The sequence below is a fragment of the Spinacia oleracea genome, chromosome 1, assembly GCF_020520425.1.
Source record: "Spinacia oleracea cultivar Varoflay chromosome 1, BTI_SOV_V1, whole genome shotgun sequence".
Classification (NCBI taxonomy): domain Eukaryota; kingdom Viridiplantae; phylum Streptophyta; class Magnoliopsida; order Caryophyllales; family Amaranthaceae; genus Spinacia; species Spinacia oleracea.
In genome coordinates, this window is record NC_079487.1 from 86725579 (window position 1) to 86745855 (window position 20277).

The following is a 20277-nucleotide window of genomic DNA, read 5'->3' on the forward strand; positions in this document are numbered from 1 at the left end:
TTCTGATTCTTTGGCTTGGGTTCCAGATGCCATACCTTGTTCCTTTGGAACTCATTTAACTCATCTTGCATGGCAGTGATCCAATCAGCATCTTCCAAAGCTTCGGTGTGGTTCCTTGGCTCGATTGTGGAGAGGAACGCATGAAAAGCACAGAAGTTCCTTAGTTGAGACCTTGTTTGAGTTCCTTTCCTAATATCACTGATAATCAGATCCATTGGGTGAGAACTTTGATGTTTCCAGGGCTTAGGTTGAAATTGTGCCACTGGAACATCTAAGGTCTCCTCAGTTCCTTCTGTTTCATGAGATCCTTGTTCCTCTGCATCAGAGGTCTCTTGATCTTCTTCTGGTTCCTCAGAATCATCATCTTCTGGTTCCTCAGGATTTGCATTTTCTGGTTCCTCATGATCAACATTTTCTGGTTCCTCATGATCAGGGGTTCTTCTTCTAGGAACTCCTTGGTTAGTAGCAGTTTCTTGTGTTTGTGGATCTGCTATTCCATTTTGCTTTCTTCCAGGAGAGATTTCCTCATCATAATCTGTAAAACGAGTTAATCCAATTTCGAAATCTTCCTGTTCCTGAATCTCATCAACATTGTTAGCTTCATCAAATATTATATGTACACTCTCTTCAATACACATCGACCTTTTATTATAAACTCTATATGCTTTACTGTTTAAGGCGTATCCTAGGAACACGGCCTCATCACTTCTTTCATCGAATTTCCCTAAGTTCCTTTTGCCATTGTTGTGAACAAAGCATTTACACCCAAAGGCTCTAAAGTAAGAGATATTGGGTTTGTTTCCTTTTAATAACTCATAGGGAGTCTTGTTTAAAATGGCCCTGATCATTACTCTATTAACAATATAGCAAGCTGTGTTTACTGCTTCAGCCCAGAAGTTCCTTGGTAAGGAACTGGCAATTAACATGGTTCTAGCCATGTCTTCCAAGGTTCTATTTTTTCTTTCAACGACTCCATTTTGTTGTGGAGTCCTAGGTGCAGAAAAGTTGTGATCCATACCTTGTTCCTTGCAGTATTCATCAAACTTGTGATTCTCAAATTCAGTTCCATGATCTGACCTTATATGTATTAGCTGACGTCCTATGGATCTTTGTATTCTCTTAGCAAAAGCAACAAATTCATTAAACGTTTCATCTTTACTTGCTAAGAAAATAACCCAGGTAAATCGAGAAAAATCGTCAACAATAACCAAGACATAGCGTTTTCCACTTCTACTTTGAATTCTCATAGGTCCACACAAATCCATATGGATGAGTTCCAATGGTTTAGTTGTGCTGACCATTTTCTTAGGCTTGAAAGAGCTCCTGACATGCTTTCCTTTGGCACATGCTTCACAAACTTTGTCTTTAAGGAACTTGATGGAAGGTAGACCTCTCACTAGTTCCTTTGATCTCAGTTTGTCAAGCAATGAAAAGCTAGCATGTCCGAATCTCTTGTGCCATAGAAGTGGATCCTCCTCAATAACACTAAGACAAGTTAAGTTGTTCCTTGAAACTTTGTTGAGATCCACAGTATATGTGTTCCCTTTGCGAGTTCCTTCCAAAATAACTTCCTTACTGTTATTGTTAATAATTCGACAACTTTCTGAAGTAAAGCTTACCGAGTTTCCTTTGTCACAGAATTGTGAAATACTAAGCAGACTGTGCATTAAACCTTCTACCAGGAACACATTATCAATTGAATGGGAACTTGACCTTCCTACTTTTCCAATGGCGATGATTTCACCTTTCTTGTTGTCTCCAAAGGTCACAGTTCCTCCGTTGTAGGCCTCTAGTGAGAGAAATTTGGTTTTATCTCCTGTCATGTGCTTGGAACACCCGCTATCAAGGTACCACGAGCTGTTCCCCCTCACTAGGACCTGCAATATTATCAATTGTTGGATACAGGAACTCGGGTTTCCTCGAGTTCCTTTTCTACTAAAGGATCATCTTTCTTAATCCATATCTCCTTGACAATGTTCTGGTTTTTATTGAACAGTTCCTCCTTTTTGGAACACTCAGTCACAACATGATCACCAGTACCACAAAAGGAACAAACTTTGACACTAGGCAGTTCCACATAATTTTTCTTTTTACCATTGTTCCTTTTATAGTAAAAACCTAGGCCTTCAGTTCTCTTAGATTGAGCCTTCTCAATCCACTTAGGCGTGATTCTAGGAGATTGTTTATGTGCATTTGCTAAGGCTAGTTCCTTGGTTAATTTCTCCTTTTGTTCCTTTACTGTGACCAACTCACTGTTTAAGTTTTCCAAATCAACGTTAAAGACCCCCATGCTAATCTCAGTGGACTTGCTAGGATCTAGGCTTAAATTAAACAGTTTATATTGACTGAGTTCCACTTTGAGAAGAATGTTTTCATTTTTGACTCTCTCAAAGGAGTTTTGAAGAGCAGTGTTTCTATCAAGCAAGTCAAAGAACCTACCCTGTACATCAGATCTAACATTATTAAGGTAGGTCATGTGTCCCTTGGTGAGTTCCAAGGCTTTGTCACTTTGAGCCTTTATTACACTAAGCTTTTTAAAGTTATCTAGAGTTTCTATCAATAATTCCACTAACTTATTTTTAGACAGAGATTGAAGAGTTGAGGAACTTACTTCTCTCTTGATGGATCTTGGGTTGTTCCATCAATCTTTGCCATAAGACAAAGGTTTGCTGTTTCTTCATTTGGTTGATCCTCATCTTCTTCCGAGTCAGAAGCATCTCCCCAAGCTGCGATCATAGCCTTCTTGAAGTTTGGTTTGGCAAAGGTTGATTTGTTGAATCTTTCCTTGGACAGATCCTTTCCCTTGCCTTTCCCTCTTTCATTTTCCCACTGAGGGCAGTCTTTGATTAGATGGTCTGATTCTCCGCACTTGAAACATCCTTGGTCAGGCTTGGAACCGCTTGGTTTTCTCATTGAGTTCCTTCCTCTTAGATTTCCAGGTTTAGAGTTCCTGTAAAATCTTTTCATTCTTCTGACCAACATGGCAGCTTCTTCTTCATCAGGATCCGAGTCCTCCTGTTCCTCAGCCTTAAGAGCAAGGTCTCGATTCTTGGGATTCTCAGGAACAGCTGCTCCTAGATGTAATTCGTGCGTCATCAAGGATCCCGCCAATTGTTCAATGTTGAATTTGGTGAAATCCTTTGTTTCGAACAATGCCGTGACCTTGGTTCTCCATCTATCATCCTGTGGCATGCTCCTTAGGATCTTCCTAACCTGTTCATCAGAGGGAATATTTCTTCCAAGAGAAACTAGTTCATTAGTGATATTAGTGAAACGAGTAAACATTTCCTGTATTGTTTCTCCTTGTTGCATTTCAAAACGTTCATACTTAGACATTAATAAATCAATTTTTGAACGTTTGACCTCATTAGTTCCTTCATGAGTTATTTGAAGGAGATCCCAAATTTGCTTTGCGCTCTTGCACCCCATAACTCTGTTATGTTCATGAGGTCCAAGGCCGCAATGCAAGATTTTCACAGCCATTGCGTTGATTTCAAATTTCTCAAAATCTTCCTTAGTAAAATCAGACATAGGTTTAGGAACTACCTCATTTTGAGCATTGGTCATTGTTACCTCGAAATCACCGACTTCTGTGACTCACCAGACTTGATAGTTCTCTGCCTTGATGTAGATCTCCATCCTGTTCTTCCAGTAGGTGTAGAATTTTCCGTTGAACATTGGAGGTCTTTGAGTGGAATAACCTTCCTCGAGTTTCTCGTAAGCGTTCATACTTTCCAGGAACTTTTTCTCAACAGGGTTTCCTGTATTTTTGTGAGATCCTGCTCTGATACCAACTGATAGTTCAGTAGGAACACTTGACAAGAGGGGGGGTGAATTGTTTCTTGGGAACTTGGGTAAGTTTCTTGCGGAATTTAAACAATAAAGAGACTGAGAATAATGAGCGAAGAAAGATATAAAATGGAGGAACCTTCTTGACCCTAATCAAGAAGAACCTCACTACTCTTTTGTATTAATGCAATAACTCTATTACAAATACACTCTTTAACTCGAGTTCCTCTCGAACACGAGTTCCCCACAGCAATCCCCTATGATTACTGTGCTCCTCTTTCTCTCTCTGACTTAACTCTAAGTCGCTCCTTTTCTCTTTGACTTAACTCTAAGTCGCTCTGTTTCTCTTTGACTTAACTCTAAGTCAATTAAGGATCACTCAACCCTTAAACCCAAAATACAATTTGATATAAAACTCTAGTACGTAATAAAGCTCAAAGTAATAAGGAACTCAAGGGACACTCTTTTGAAAACTGATTCTCTTTTAAAACGTTTAAGCTCTTAAGATATATTTTGCAAAGATCAGTTGTGTTTTGAAAAGCTAAAACTCTTCTCCTTTTATAGGAGAGTTTTACTTAGCGTTGGGTACCCATGTTCTCCTCAACTACCCACTAAGAGTTACTGCTCAGTAACATGGGCATAGTTGGAGAGAAACAAGGGAGACCAAATCAAAACACTAAATGTACGTTGAACAGAAATACGTGGGGAGAGTTTTAAGGAACGTGGAAAAACTTTTACTTGAGAAACAAGGAGAATAAATCAGAATCCTATGTTTCATTTATTAATTAAATACATTTTATTTATTAAAAAGATTTTCCAAGTTAAAACTCTTTTATAATTACAGTTAACATATTTCATTTAAAACGTACCAAAATACTATGTCCCTTTCATACCAAATTACTTATAAACTTTATTAAATACTTACATAAATCCTAAAACATAAACTCATATGTTGTAGTCTTCATGTTGCACCTTTAGAAGCTTCACTCGAAGACTTCCCAATTTGTTCCTTCTCTGGAACGTCGAGGATCCACATAATATATGAGGATCTCGCCTTAGGAACTCGCCTAAGGATCTCGCCTTGCTTAATGATTATTTCTTCAATGTAGTGTCTGACATGGATCAATTACTTGCTTATATTCCACGTTGCTTAGTTTATCCAACTCAGGATCTCCTTAACTTAGCATTATCCCTCTAAGGATCTCGGAACCTATTATGCAACATAACTTAACCAATTGTCAGGAGTTTGCTTTGTCATCATCAAAACTTTAGGGTCAACAACAAGAAAAATGAAAACTATAAAAAGGTACGGAGTAGTTTATAGTTTTAAAAATCAACATGTTATTATGGATATAATAATTTTAAACTCACGATTCTCTTATGTTGCACTCGCACGATTTCTACTAAGTTAGTGGAGATCCACATAGACTTTTTTTTATTAAAGAAGTGTATTTGAAATTTTTAACCATCTTTTACCATTTTTAGAGGGAAATCTCTAGGTTAAACCATTGCATAAATAAACAAAATTTCTTTACCATTATAAATGGGATGACATGAGTCAATTTTACAAGAAAGCGTGTAACTTAAAATATTTAATCACATAAACCTTAGCTTGTTTAATGTACATGAACTTTTAAAAATATATTTCCCACAAGATAGAACAAGTAAACTTAATTGGTAAATTTCTTGTTAAAGGTTGTATTATTTTTAACACTCTTCAACAATGCAATAATACTAATAAATTGTATTCCGTAATTTTCTTAAATTCAACCAAACAAATAAGAGCCATTTATATCAATGTAGCATTAAGGAATAATAATAAAATAAAATAAACCTTTAAAAAGGGAGGAGGGGCCGGGGTATAGTACAAGTACCAGCAGGCCATACAATCCAATAAATAGAGAAATAAGAAATGGGGGGCGTTGAGCTTCCAACTACACATGCACCCCTTAATTACAGTTGGGTGAGAGCATTAACCATCTTCTATTCTTCCACCTAATATTTTCCCAACTACGGAGTAGTTGTATTTTGTTATAAATGATAAAATTGAAAGAAAACCAACATTGTAGTTAGTAAAGTAATCTTCCTACTTGTTGATCTACAAATATATAATGTGTCACATAATTCTCTAACCAAACCCCAAACCCAAATAAGCTACTACGTAAAATAATAATAATAACTCTTTCTGTTTCAAAATAAGTCCAACGGTGTCTAACATGGCACCGCCTTCAAGTAGTACATCAACCACGGCGGAGGAGCAACGCCTGTTATCGACCGAGATCGTAAACCGAGGGACGGACACGTTCTCGGTGCGAGTAAGAAGACGGTTGCCGCTCCCGGATTTCTTAAACTCGGTGAATTTGAAGTACGTGAAATTGGGATATCATTATCTTATAAATCATGCCATATATTTGGTAACAATACCAATATTGGTGTTGGTGTTTAGTGCTCAAGTGGGTAGTCTAAGCAGAGAAGAGTTGTGGAACAAGTTGTGGAATTATGATCTTGCAACTATTCTTGCTTCTTTTGGGGTCTTCGTCTTTACTCTATCTGTTTACTTCATGTCTCGACCTCGTCCCATTTATCTTCTCGACTTCGCTTGTTACAAGCCTACTGACGATCTCAAGGTATGTTTTTCCTACCCTGTCTTTCTAATTAAGATACTGTTTTTGTTACTAAGTTAGCTAACTAGCTAGCTACATGATATGTTTAATTAGGAGATCTTTATTCACGGATCTACAATTTTTATGCTATTAAAATATGGAAATAATAAGTTCAGATAAGTTCAGATAAGTTCAGTTAAGTTCAGATAAGTTCAGTTAAGTTCAGATAAGTTCAGATAAGATAAGTTGAGAAAAAATAAGTGGAAATCAGGTGAATAGAACGCAGGCTTAGTTGATATCTATGATTAATTTATTGGTTATAGTGTGTTATGTCCTTGTAGTATGAAGTTATTTGTTGGTGATGGTAACATTTAAATCTAAAAATAGAATGGTGAAAATGGTGGCAGGTGAGCAAGGAAGAGTTGATTGAGATGTCTCGTGAATCAGGCAAGTTTGACGAGGACACATTGCAATTCAAGAGAAGGATATTAGAGTCCTCAGGTATAGGGAACGAAACTTACGTACCAAAATCGATAGCGGCAAACCACAACATAGCCACCATGAAAGAAGGTCGAGAGGAAGCATCGACTGTGATATTTGGAGCCCTGGATGAACTCTTTGAAAAGACACGAATTCGTCCTAAGGATGTTGGTGTCCTAGTAGTCAACTGCAGTATCTTTAACCCCACACCCTCTCTCTCGGCTATGATCATAAACCACTATAAAATGAGGGGTAATGTGTTGAGCTACAACCTTGGTGGAATGGGGTGTAGCGCCAGTGTTATATCTATTGACTTGGCTCGTGACATGCTTCAGGCTAACCCAAACAACTTTGCGGTTGTGGTTAGTACTGAAATGGTTGGCTTTAACTGGTACCAGGGTACTGACCGTTCTATGCTTATTCCAAACTGTTACTTTCGTATGGGTTGCTCCGCTGTCTTGCTTTCTAACCGTCGTCGTGATTTCCCTCGTGCCAAGTACCGCCTTGACCATGTTGTTCGTACTCACAAGGGCGCTGATGACCGCAGCTTCAGGTATGTAAACTATAGTCTGATTCTTCATTATGCATATATATATGTATGTATCTATAATTCTATATTAATTTGATTGGATTCCAAAATTAACAGGAGTGTGTACCAAGAAGAAGATGCACAAGGATTCAAAGGCCTAAAGGTGAGTCGCAATCTAATGGAGATAGGTGGAGATGCACTCAAGACCAACATAACCACTCTTGGACCGCTGGTGCTGCCTGTATCAGAGCAGCTTCTGTTCTTCAGCACTCTAGTCAAACGCCACTTATTTGGCGGAGGACAAAAACATGATAATCAAAACACCAACAGCAGGATTAGTGCTAGTTCTGGTACCTCTTCATCATCTTCAGGTACAAAGCCATACATACCAGATTTCAAGCTTGCATTCGAGCACTTCTGCGTGCACGCAGCAAGCAAGACAGTGCTGGATGAGCTGCAGCGCAACTTGGAGCTGAGTGACACCAACATGGAGCCATCACGCATGACTCTGCAACGTTTTGGTAACACATCTAGCAGCAGCATATGGTACGAGTTGGCCTACTTGGAAGCCAAAGGGAAAATTCATTCAGGGGATCGCATTTGGCAGCTCGCTTTTGGCTCAGGCTTCAAGTGCAACAGTGCTGTTTGGAAGGCTGTCAGACGTATTAGGAAGCCAAGCTCTAGGAATCCATGGCTTTCCTGCATTGACAGATACCCTGCACCCCTTTAAATTTGGCAAAATTACAGGATCAATTCATCATGCCTCTTTCATCTTCTTCCGTTATTGTAATCTTCCTTTTTAGCAGATCAAACATCAAACCATTAACCTTTGGTTATGTATTTTAGAAGCATATGTATTATTCCTTTTCAGCACAACTTAATTCCTAATTTCATTCTAGGATGCTTAACTGTATTCAACCTCTTGTTAATTTTTATCTTGTAGTAAATAACCTTGTTTCTTAAATGCACGTCAAAAATCACATCATGATGCTATCCACTAGCTCAGTAAGAAAACTTGATATTAAAAAACAATTCATCCTTAAGGTCATAGTTTATCTTTTCCAATTATTTCAAGTGTGCGAGTTTAGGCTTAATTGTCCCTGTTATGAATTAATGTCGGATTAATTCAATAAAGATCGATGGATTTTGATTTGTAGTTTTCAAGTTGGGCAATATATGAGAACAATAAATACTCAAATAAAGAACACCAAATTTATAATGGTTCACTCATAAATTATTTCATTATTGATAAATAGTCATATGTAGGGTATTAAAAAACCGGTCTGGTACAGTCCAGTCTAAAACCCTTTAAAACCTGTTGATCGGGGCTTGCTCAGTAGTACAGTCTGTGAGATCTATGATTCTTAGACAAATATACTCTCGAAAATTTGTCGTCATTGGTTTGTTGTGGTTGACTTTGATAGGTAGCTGTATTTGTGGATGGAATGTTGGACTCAAATTCACCAAGTGTCTGCATTTGTAACAATGTCAAACAATTAGTTATGAATCATTTACATCAATTAACAGCATGCATGCTTCATGTATAATAGTCTCTAACTCTCTAATAATATACTCCGTATTACTCATAAAACTACACACCTGAACAGCCCTCTGCAACACCCTGTACATTTCACATGTACGCTTTCGTTTCTTCATCACCTCAGAGTTTTCCTGCAACAGCTCTACAAAAAGTTCCTCTCTGCACATCATTTAGCCCAGGTTGCAAATGATCACTCACATAGTTACATAGCAGTTCAATAAGGCATATAAGAGGGGATCTAGTGTGGTAGATAACTCATTTGTCCAATTAACTTGAAGGCTCAAATGAATATCATTTTCTTTTAATGGAGTCCCGTTTGAAAGTTCTGGATCCGCCACTAGTCAGTATCAGATGTTTAGTTATAAAAGGTCAAACAAATAACTATTATAGCTTATAAGTATCATATTGCTCAATTTTAAAGTCCAATGGATTAAGGAAATTACTTGTAGATCGTCTGAATAAAGGTAGAGTGAAGATCCCTTCTAAGACGATTGACCTGAAAAGAAAAGATGAACGGCAACACTCAGAAGTGAAAAAACATGGAAAACACAGTAGAAGTTGGAGGGACAGTAACAGGTTAAAGAAATTGTACCAAAAAGTGCATCACAGCTTTAGGCACATCATCTTCAACTTTCTTTCTGACTATATCAAAGTAAGATTTCAACAGTACCCTAGTTACCAACACTTCTGTCTGTTCATCTTCTGTTGGTGCCTCTGTGGGTCTTATGGTTGCGGAAGGCTGCACTTGCAATGACCAATGTTTAGGTGACCCCAAAGGAAAAACAAAGATAGATGAATGCAGACAAACATCTTTACCTCTTTTAGCTGAATCGATGATGGTGTTTGAAATGTGTGATTAGTTGTATCTCCCGGGTACATTCCTGCAGGAGTTCCTTTGGATGATAAACGGCTCCAGAAATTCATAGGCAAGCCCCATAGCTTTGCTGAAGGGTCTATCAAAAGGATGAATATGTACCCAATTCAGCAACCAATAAACATGTTCCTTTATATGTCATAAGCACAGAAGATGTGTTTCCTTAAACCTTGACTTAGAAGTTAGAACAGAAATTAAATCACATGTCAAGTGTCATTTCCAATTATACTAGCAAAAGAAATTTTCACTATGATTTGGTGACTGTTGATGAGGCATCATTTTACAATCTAACTCTAACAAGAACTTACCAACTGATGTAGACTTGTCATCTTCACCTGAATTTTGGCCTCCCTACCATTAAGACCGAGAAAAAGATAAATCAAATTAGATTAGCGTTTATTGTCTATAAATAAATTGAGGCAGACACAGGGTTGAAGTTCACTTAAGTCCAATTAGGGACTATGTATTTGACATGATTAGATATTGAGCGATCGGGATGTACTTGATAAAATACAGTTATTAACTACTCCTTACAGTTAAAACATGTTAGCTGCAGATGTATACACTACTCAAACTGTAACTTCACAATTGTTGTGTACTCTACTACAACAAAAAAATGACAACCTACTACATGGGATCCTCCATTGACAGGATTTGTGGATATTCTGAAGGATTCTATAAAACCAGAAGTGCATTGACTGTTTGTGTAAGTTAAGAAAAACATGAGGTAACTGACCCGGCCAATATCAAAAGAGGATATTTTCTATCTATTATATTACAAGAAAGTGAAATTCAATGACAAAAATACCAGGGTGGTTGATGATAACCAAGCTTGAGACTTCTGTGCCTTACGATCTGGTGATGGAAAACTATCAACATCAACAACACCCTAAAATTATGAGCAAATTATGAACTTAGCTTTTGATATAAGTCATAAAAATCACATGGAAATACGAAATCCTAATCCATATGTTGATCATTAAAGGAAGAGAACTGCCACCTTAGCAGCACGGATACGTTGTTTAGAAATTTCTATTGCTCTTTGTCCACCCACAAAGTTAGGGTGAGAAGTATTAATGTCATCGGCCTGAAACAGAGGGGAAAAAAACAACTATTACACTATTCTGAAATTTATAGCACCGGAAAACAAGTCACAAGTCAGTGTGAAATTGGCCAGGTTCCTTTGAGGTTCTCTTCTCTACAGATGCTGCATTTTATATTCAGTCCTTGTATGATTAAGGCAAGTAAAACACAAAATCCAAGCTGAATATATAGTACTCTAGGCATTAAGGTCCATTAATCTCGTCAATCAAAAGCCATGTCATCAATTAAATCAGATCAAAAAAGCTACAGTCCTAAGATGGCAAAATAGTTCAGGTAATTCAGCTAGTTAAAATCTAAATTGACTGAGTAAATCAGGCAATGTTTTGCTACTAATGACTACTAGGAAATGTAGGCATGTAGTGTGATTCTCGATTTAAGCTGTGGTTTTGGGAATGTCCAAACGTAGGCAGTCTAACCCCTACTTGACTGAGCGAGTCTTAACACTTAATACCGAGTAACCACTAACTATGAGAGAAAATGATTACCTAATCCTTGAAGAACTTTAAAAAAGAGATGTTATGCAACAATACAAACCTCCATGTCAATTGTATCCACAATCCTTTTCTCCACAGGTTTCATAGCATCATAGAGAAAATTCAGCATCACTGCATCCATGCGCTTTCTTAAAACCGGAAATCTCTGTAACTCCCTTGATTCACAAGAACGGCTCATCTGTATCAAATGGTTCTTTTAAATGAGTTTATCAAACTTAGATTCTGCTGTTGAAAAGTTCAAGGTAAATTACTAGCACATGCCAATGCACCTAATTATTCTACAGACCTTAATCAGTTCGCTGCATGCGAATTGAAGACACTGGAGACTAGGGTCTAACAACCTTTCAATTTGCCTTCTTATCAGAACTACAAAGGGAACCTGAAATTTTTCATTAGAAAAGGCTAAAGTTATAGAGAGTAATACGTAGTACGAAAGAATCTAGGTTCAATTATCATAAGGAGATAATTTAAGCGGGAATTTCATTTCATAAGAATGTTAACCTCTGGTACAAACAGTTTATTTCTTGGACCCATAGAATTCTGAATTGCGATTCTAATATCCTCATCAGTGAGATCTTCACAGGGATCAATTTCCTTGAAACAGAACAGAAAGATCAAGTGACATATTCATTAAGGAGTATTGAAAGGTTAGAGAGCGTATACTATTGAACAGCTAACCATATATTTGATTATATGAAAGACAGAGCTCTAAAAAAGTACAAGTCTCATATACCTCTAGGGCTTTTATGAAAATCGACTGGAAAATGTAGCGAATTCTAGCTCCGCCTGTCAACTCTTTTGTTGACATCTCTGAATTCTTTCCATCGATCAATGAAGAGAAAGCTGTTGGATAACATATATATTCCATGATATACAAGTGAAAGACAACAGAGAACAACGATCACTTGCAAATGTATAAAAATGAATCTAACATAAATCTGCAACTTAATTAGCTATTTCAAGTGTGATGTAAAGAGATTTCTTCATAATCATAACATTGGGTTGTTTGGGATATTGTGGAGGATATAGGTTGTAAGTTTATTTAAAGAGTAATGAAATTGGGTTATTTACTTACCCAAAACAAATTAACTATTTGTATGGATTTGCCAAATATTAGTTAACTCAATGTTTTGGTTCAAATGGCAACATATATAGGAAGTAACCAATGTCGGCTATTGGAGAGGAAGAAAGGACAAAAGGGGATGTAAGAAGCTTTCACCTTCACTATAACTCCGTAGTATGTCCAACACAATTGCTCCTTGTTTTTCCTAGAATGTCATCAAATACCACATGATACTCAGAAATTAGTTAAAAGAATGACACAGAAATTAGTATATTTGGAATAAGTAGTCGAACCCACTTTAGATTCCGTGTCATCTCCGTATGCCTTCATTTCTTCTTCAACGACACGAAAATATGCATTAAGCTGGGCCTTTAAAGCTGGGAGTGTGGCTCTTATATGCTGCTCAAGAATCTGAAAAAGGCAGAAAAAAGACATTTGATAAAATGGGATAACGAAAGCAAATTAGACAAGTTATGGGAAATGTTAAGAGATGGGAATAAGTAACCTCATTAAGTTTCTTTGCTAGTTGAGGAATGCCACAACGATCTCGAATACTATGATACACCTTCAACATGAAAGATAGCCAATGAGTCAAAACCAGTATCATACCAAAATCAGAGCTATTATATAAAAGAAGAGATATGTATATATATACGTACAGGATGATCATTGAAGAATTGTTCCTCAAAGCTAAGCGCTTCACCAACACTCTTATTCTTGTTAATGTCCTGAAATTGCACCAGAAATTATAAGCATGAATATTAGTAAAATTACTAAATTGCATATCATCTACGTACCCATACTTGTTTTTGATCAGTTAGTCATACATAAACTTCAATTTCTTAAGCAAAAAAAGGTTGAGTGGGATGCTATACCGCTTGGCTTCGATTAACCACACCAATGTAACCTAGATGAAGTGGGATAACTTTTCCAAGGAGAAAGTTGCAAGCATTTGTACCCCTGTCCATGATATCTAGCTGCAACATATCATATGTTAAAATTTAACTTGAGAGATAAGCTATCATAGAATTACCCTACATGAAAGAAATATATGATGAGATGCAAAGAGCAGAAGACCTTAGTGATGACTCCAATTGTCCGAGTACCCTTGGGATCAGCTTCTTTGGCCATTTGAAGAGCATCAGAGGTTGCCAAATCAGAATTCGCGGGACTAACTGCTAATATTATGCAGTTTTCTTGCCTAATATGGTGCATAATCATCTTCCGAATCCTAGCTTCTATATCAGAAGGTTGATCTCCTACGGGAACCTTAGTAATCCCAGGCAGATCGATTAGTGTTATGTTTAGAATATTTGGTGAAGAAATCTTTAATCTAATCGGTTTCTCTGAAACTCCTTTATTTCTTCCTGCTTCTCGCTCAGTCTCAGCCTGCAAGCACATGACAGATGCTAAAGTAACTTTCAAGGATATGCAATATGGTTCCTTAGCTAAAGTTAAAACTATCTTTCCATGCCCAATGCCTTCAATTCCAACCGAAAACCACATTGTCAAGTTGTCAACATGCCACTACCTCGAATTATCATTACGAATTCACGTTTACATAAGAAATTCACTAGTACAATATGTAAAACAGAACATTGCTTAAAAAAAAAAAAAAAAAACCTGATCAAGAAATATTTCAGCATTGGCATACCAAATTACTTGTATTTTAAAGCTAAGAATAAGCCAAGTACAAGAACTGTAAACCTACTTACGAGTGTGTAGGGATCACAATAGTTCATCATTATCATTACCCCATTGCCTCAAAGAGGCTCCCGCAAGAAGCGGGGTAAGGGGGTCGGACGTACGCAACCTTACCCCTGTAATTGCAGAGAGGTTGTTTCCAATTGACCCAAAAGCTATAACGGGACAACAACGGGACGACCATCTTCTACTTCATGGAAAGGAAGCGAAGAGGTATTAAGAGCAATTTTGATTTAGTCCATTACATCCTACAGCCAAAAGAACAAATGAATCTTTGGCTCCATCAGAAATGGACACAGGGATCAAAAAAAATCTACGAACCAGACTGAGAACAATCCATGAATCAACGATATTAGTGTAAATAATATACTTGGTATAGCTTAGATTTCCAGAGTCCTAAAACAACGGTGTTTCTGTTTCTGGCACACTAGTGTAATGCCGAATACATTCAAGATGTTGCGAATTCTCTCGAGATTAATCAAATTCATGTTAGCATTATCAAGCAAGTTATGAAAAGAACTAAACAATCTACGACTACCCGAAAAAGTAGCAATCAAAACCTGAATTTCTTTACGAATATGAGCGAAGTCGTAAAAGCGAGAGTGAGGCATATGAAGGAACTCCCCCCACTCTCTATCATGATCAACAATGTCAATGCCGCCACCTTGATCATGGTTGGAAGATTGAAGATGATCACGACGCTCAAGTTGAAGGATGAGAGGGCAACGAGTGCAAATTTCACAACCACGTGGAAGAAAGTCACGGCCTACTAGGGCTTCTAAGACGCTAGACTTTCCACTGCTCTGACTCCCAACCACGGCTACGTGAGGGAGAGGGATTTTGGAGAGCTCGTCGGAGCCCAGCGGTGAGAGAATATCTTGTAGCTTGTTTATTATGGGAATTACAGATGAACCGATTGTAGGAGTTGCGGCGCTGCTAGATGAAGCATTGTTCTTGTTATTGTTGTTGGTAGTACTACTAGTGTTGGGGCTGCTTTCTTCTCTCTTTTGTCCCGCCATTGTTGTGCTTGTCACCAAGCTTTAGGATTTTTTTGAGGAGGTTTTCTTGGATGAAAAGAGACGACGTAGCTTGCCTTATGATATACCAAGTATTAGTTTTCAAGGTTAGGCGGGTAATTCAATTAAATCAAATCAAATTGCGCCAAACTTGTTAAAATTTTGGAGAAAAATCCGAGTCATTTGATATTCCATCTGGCACCTGCAAAAATTGGGGAAAAATAATATTCATCAGACATATATTAATAGTAAAAGATAAAAGAAATATTGTTGACGATTAATCGTTGAAATTGTTAAAGCGAAATGGGAAATCAGACTTTCAGGGAATGAAGGCCAACTGCTCCTGCTGTTGACGCTTTATATATAACGTCAGTTACAATTTACAAAACAAAAACCACCTCCAGTCCAGTCCAGTCCAGCCCGGCCCCTCCCGGTTCCAACGGATCAGACTGAAAATCGGGCCTGCTTTTTGTTCCAGGAGACTATACGGAACCGGTCTGGACCCTAAACTATAAGGTACAACTTGTCAAGGATCCATTTTCACTAATTTACCAGTAAACTGATCGTCTATCTGATTCTTAATATAAACAAAAACCGTAATTTTTTTTAAAAACGCACTGTATCTTGGAAACAAAATACATATATATATATGCTCCTGATTCCTGAAAACAATATGACTAGCTTGAATGAGTTAAATGGTTAGATAACAAGGAATGGAAGTAGTATATCGCACTGTAAATTGTAATGCCATCCAAAAAGGTGGCAATTTGTGATGATAGAGGATCCAATACTAACAAATAATACATCAACTCCCAGCCTTGAGCTTCAGCGGATTCATGACTAACTGAATGGTAGAAGCCTAAAATCTAAGCCATTTCTTTTCTTTCTCCTTGCTAACAACTGCATTAGAAGTCGTTGCGTGCTTAGCCTCTGCCTCTGATAAAGCCTTCCGAGTCTCTGTCAACTTCCTCATTGCAGCCTCGTACACTGCCTTCTCCTTCCTATTACGGTTTGCCATATCCTCTAACTTTTCCACTCGAACCCTCAGCTCCTTCACCTCCTCCTCATAAGCAATAATTGACCGTCTATCTTCTTTCTTAGCTTCTTTGCTCTTTTGCTTCTTCACTGTACTACTATTGTTGTTAATCATCTGTGCATGTGTTGCAAGCTGACTGTTGATTAGACTGAAGACATCAGGCCTCTGTTCCTCTTGTTTTGCAACACGAACTGCTTCTGCAAATTTCCTTTCACGTTTCCTCTTCCCACCACGGCTCCGTTTTTTATTCTTTTCAGAACTCCCACTTCTCTCCTCATTCCTGACAGACTGCAGGGCATGGTCAAGAGATTGCTTTGGTGGTAGCACTTTCACGGGTATTGGGTTCACCATGCCTTGGCCTGTTAGTCCCAGACCCATTCCTTCACGGAAGCCCATATTAGCCATCATTTTGGAAGCTATACCACGGGTGTGATTCTCCCACTTGGCAAATATTGCTGTGTCAGTCTGGATCCCCTTCTGCAAGGTAGTGCTCTCCACAAACCCTAAACCTTGTGGCAGACCATCATCTTCATCTTCATAATCGCTTGAACCTGAGTACTCAGAATTTGAATATTCACTTTCTCCATCTTCATCATTGCTGCCTTTTGCATACTGTGATAATGACATTGCTTCTGCCCCCACCGTCTCTGAGCTTCCATCGTCACGAAATACAACCAGGCCTTTATTGAGTTTGTCGTCCCAAGATTCAAGTTCAGCCTCTCTCCAAATGCTAGCTCCATTCCCTGAAACTGCCAAAATGCTAGCTCCTACAAATGGCTGCCCCCAACTAGGTGACACATACTTCTTCAGGGAAGACAGGGACATTAGTGTTCCTGTAGCAGATAACAATACAATATTTAGGTAAGATAACAGCTGGAATTACCAAAATGGCCTGCAATATATATATATGGGGATTTTGAACTACATATTGGAAATCTACAAGTAAAGAATCTGGAAACAGATGCAGAGATTGTACTTTTATATCACAAAAGAAGATTAGTACGTAAACCTGGAAAATCTAGATTGGTCAAATAGACAGAACAAATTAGGCTACCATTCTTTGCTTAGAGTGATTAAATACAAAACTCTGCCCTTACAAATTAGACCACCTACACTAGGCCCATTTAAATTCCTACTACCCAACACAGCAACTGTCTCCAAACTCCAAAGTCTAACTGTTCTGCATAGCAGAATTATACACAATTCACAAACATACCATGCGATAACCGGCAGTTAGCACCATATCGACATCGTTGTTGAAGGAAGAACTTGCATATCTGCACTTTGTGGTCTACCATCAGTACATAAAGATAAAGAAAATAAAAGGCAGTTAATTTTCTTCCTCTACATCTCAAAACATCTAGGATTTTCAAGAGAGTAGAGTAATACAGAGATACATGAGCACTCGTGCAGTCATGCTTAGTGATTGCAGTTATATTCTAATACTTGTATATATCATATACGTCAGTGTTAAAATTATCATTTGCCTTTAGTTTTATGGTTACTCCAATCTAGATTGCAAGCAAGAAATATGAAGTATTTAGGTTTAATTCTAAACCCACTGGTTAAAAGTATTTCAGCTTTGTTAGGAGTCCAGCTTGTGAAGCACATATAAAATCAGACTAAACTCCCATCTGTATCCAGCATTCCAGCCAGAAAAACTGGGAATCCTAAGACTCCTAAGGACACTTCCCTCCCTAAGGCCAAAGAAACAGAACAAAAACTTCCCGAAACCCTATAGGATCTTGCCATTAACTTCAAAAGAAACCACCTTTGAACATTGGGGAGACACAATATAGAATAGCTATACAGCTTTTAAAACGGTGCTTCTAGTGCCATGCCGCCAACTCCATTATACCACCTATCCCCACTAGCTTGAACTCAGGGGTCTACATTTTGCTAAAGCAGAACAATAATACTACTTTAAGTTTCAAACCACTGATAGGGTTTCCTTCCACTTCGAGGAAGAACAAACAGATACAAACCATCCTGCCAAAGAATGACAGCACCTCCTACAAGGCATCTTATTTAAATACTCTGCCATTACCTATATATAGCTATAATAAGACAAGCAAGTACAAAACAACAAATACAGACCTACAAAGTATTGAGTAACTATAATGTTGTGGTGGTGGGGAGTATGACAACAGGGGCCAGCTTTAGATTACAAGGAACTCACCATCATCTTCTCTGACGTTGGATTGAGGAAAGAAACTCTGGCGGAAGAAGAACCATCCAACTGAACAATTTGACCATTATACCAACGCCCATCGGTGTGGCGGAATCTACATTTTGATCCAATAAAATAACTTGGGTCTCCCAATATTTCTGCCTCAACATTAGTAGAATCTAATGGTTCTACCTCTAAGTCTTCGCACGGAAGTTGGGAACCACCCAACTTTGCTGGATTTATAAGCTCGACCGCAGCGTCTTTATGGGAATATATAGAGTCCTGCACAGCTGAATCAACTTCACGTAACAGCCGGGCACGTTTTAGGTGAAAAAGTCCTTCCTCTGCATCTTTAATGGAAGAAACAAGCTCGTCTTGGACCTGCATCAACATACAGCAATGTGTTGATTCAAGAAACCAGCCAAATGAGCATGCATATACAATTTCACTTCTGCTATCCCTTTTTGTATAAACAAGAAAAAAAGTTGGAGAGGAAGCTGATATGCTGAATAAAGCAAGAAACTGGACACTCGCATCTTTATCAGTATTTATCACTCTATGAGAACAACTGCTATCACGAAGAACATTACAGAAAAACACAGATATCCTACGAAGAACATTACAAAAAGGTAACAAGTACGGAGTAAAATACATTGATCACCGACATATCAAAATGTTCCTTAAGGCCTGAGATTAGACCTGAACTCCTGGTGGTTTATTTCCTGAAAACAAAGGCTAGAAGAATAAAATAACACATGGCACCTGCCTCCTTTCACCCTATTATTCACCACAGAACCGTGCTAGAAGGGTGATTGTTGTTTTCTTAATCTCTCATAAATTATTCTCCAAATATCCATTCCCAAGCTCAAACCTCTCAAAAACCTGAGCCTTTGGAACCTAAAAACGTCAAATCAATTGTAGAACAAGTACAAAAAACCCACAAGAAATCAACCAACCAACACCGTAAAATTACACAATGACATTCCTTAGGTTTTCTGCTAAAAAATCACTTCATAAGCTTGAAGCTTGACACCAATTAATCTACAGAGTAACGGAATGCAATTGAAAACACAACGAAAGCTAATGTGAGCTAATTGGTATTCACAAAACCCATTTGTCTCCAGATTAATGTTGCATAATGAGCATAGTTTATGACAAAACAAACAAAATTCTAGGTTAATCCCAAAAAAAAACAAGAAAAAGGGTCATCTAACATCTATTGCAAACAAATGTTCAAGGGTAATCCCCAAATAACCAATATAGTCATATTTACAGACCATAAATTATTAGCAAGATGGATTTTAGCTTAATTAGAGCGTCAAACATGCGATTCAACATGATGAATTGAAGCAAATTTATAAAAATAGAAGCAGAAATCGATCATATTAGGAATACCCTAAATTAAACCTAATAATAAAACATAATGGTAATTAAATTGAAGGATAGAGAAAAGGATTACACTAAGAAGCTCAGAATTTAAGGAATCGAAGGTCAAGGCGTCTTGAATAGCAGAAAGTGATTCCTTTTGTTCGTATAATTGAAGCTCTATTTGAGTTTCTAAAAGTCTCTCCTCTTCGTTCGCCATTGTCGAAGACCTGCTAAATGTGAAAGGGAGAATAATGTAATCCTACAAATTATATTTGACCCGACCATACAGGTATTACGCATACACCTAGACATAAACGGATCGTTTGGATCGGATTCGGATCGGTTTATTCGGATCGGTTTATTTTGTGTCACTTTCACTTCAGATCGGGTTATTTGGGGTTACTTTTACTTCTAACTGGGTTTGCGTATGGGTCAGGTCCATTCGAATTTCGATTTTTTTGATGGTCGGATTTGGGTCAGGATTTCGAGTCAATACTGGATCTGATT

The 20277-nt window shown here is 37.8% G+C and overlaps 3 protein-coding genes across 3 annotated transcripts; 1 reads left to right on the forward strand and 2 right to left on the reverse strand.

Annotated features, from left to right (window-relative positions):
- Positions 1-5718: 5718 nt before the first annotated feature.
- Positions 5719-8314, forward strand: LOC110791705 (3-ketoacyl-CoA synthase 10). Its single transcript, XM_021996470.2, has 3 exons — positions 5719-6416; positions 6800-7425; positions 7519-8314. Exons 1-3 carry the CDS (start codon positions 6006-6008, stop codon positions 8129-8131), a joined length of 1650 nt encoding a protein of 549 aa, XP_021852162.1. The 5' UTR covers positions 5719-6005; the 3' UTR covers positions 8132-8314.
- Positions 8315-8336: 22 nt separating this feature from the next.
- Positions 8337-15639, reverse strand: LOC110791707 (dynamin-related protein 3A). The gene is made up of 19 exons (XM_021996471.2): positions 14741-15639; positions 13554-13865; positions 13352-13453; positions 13136-13204; positions 12982-13041; positions 12774-12887; positions 12633-12681; positions 12147-12256; positions 11915-12007; positions 11700-11792; positions 11454-11591; positions 10816-10902; positions 10624-10704; positions 10124-10166; positions 9758-9894; positions 9534-9680; positions 9385-9437; positions 9001-9100; positions 8337-8872 (listed from the first exon to the last, which is right to left on the reverse strand). Exons 1-19 carry the CDS (start codon positions 15197-15199, stop codon positions 8735-8737), a joined length of 2385 nt encoding a protein of 794 aa, XP_021852163.1. The 5' UTR covers positions 15200-15639; the 3' UTR covers positions 8337-8734.
- A 216-nt stretch (positions 15640-15855) lies between these two features.
- On the reverse strand, positions 15856-20049 carry LOC110791708 (zinc finger CCCH domain-containing protein 18). Its single transcript, XM_021996472.2, has 4 exons — positions 19862-20049; positions 18412-18783; positions 17449-17509; positions 15856-17065 (listed from the first exon to the last, which is right to left on the reverse strand). The coding sequence occupies exons 1-4, from the start codon at positions 19985-19987 to the stop codon at positions 16056-16058; spliced, it is 1569 nt and encodes a 522-aa protein (XP_021852164.1). The 5' UTR covers positions 19988-20049; the 3' UTR covers positions 15856-16055.
- Positions 20050-20277: the final 228 nt, after the last annotated feature.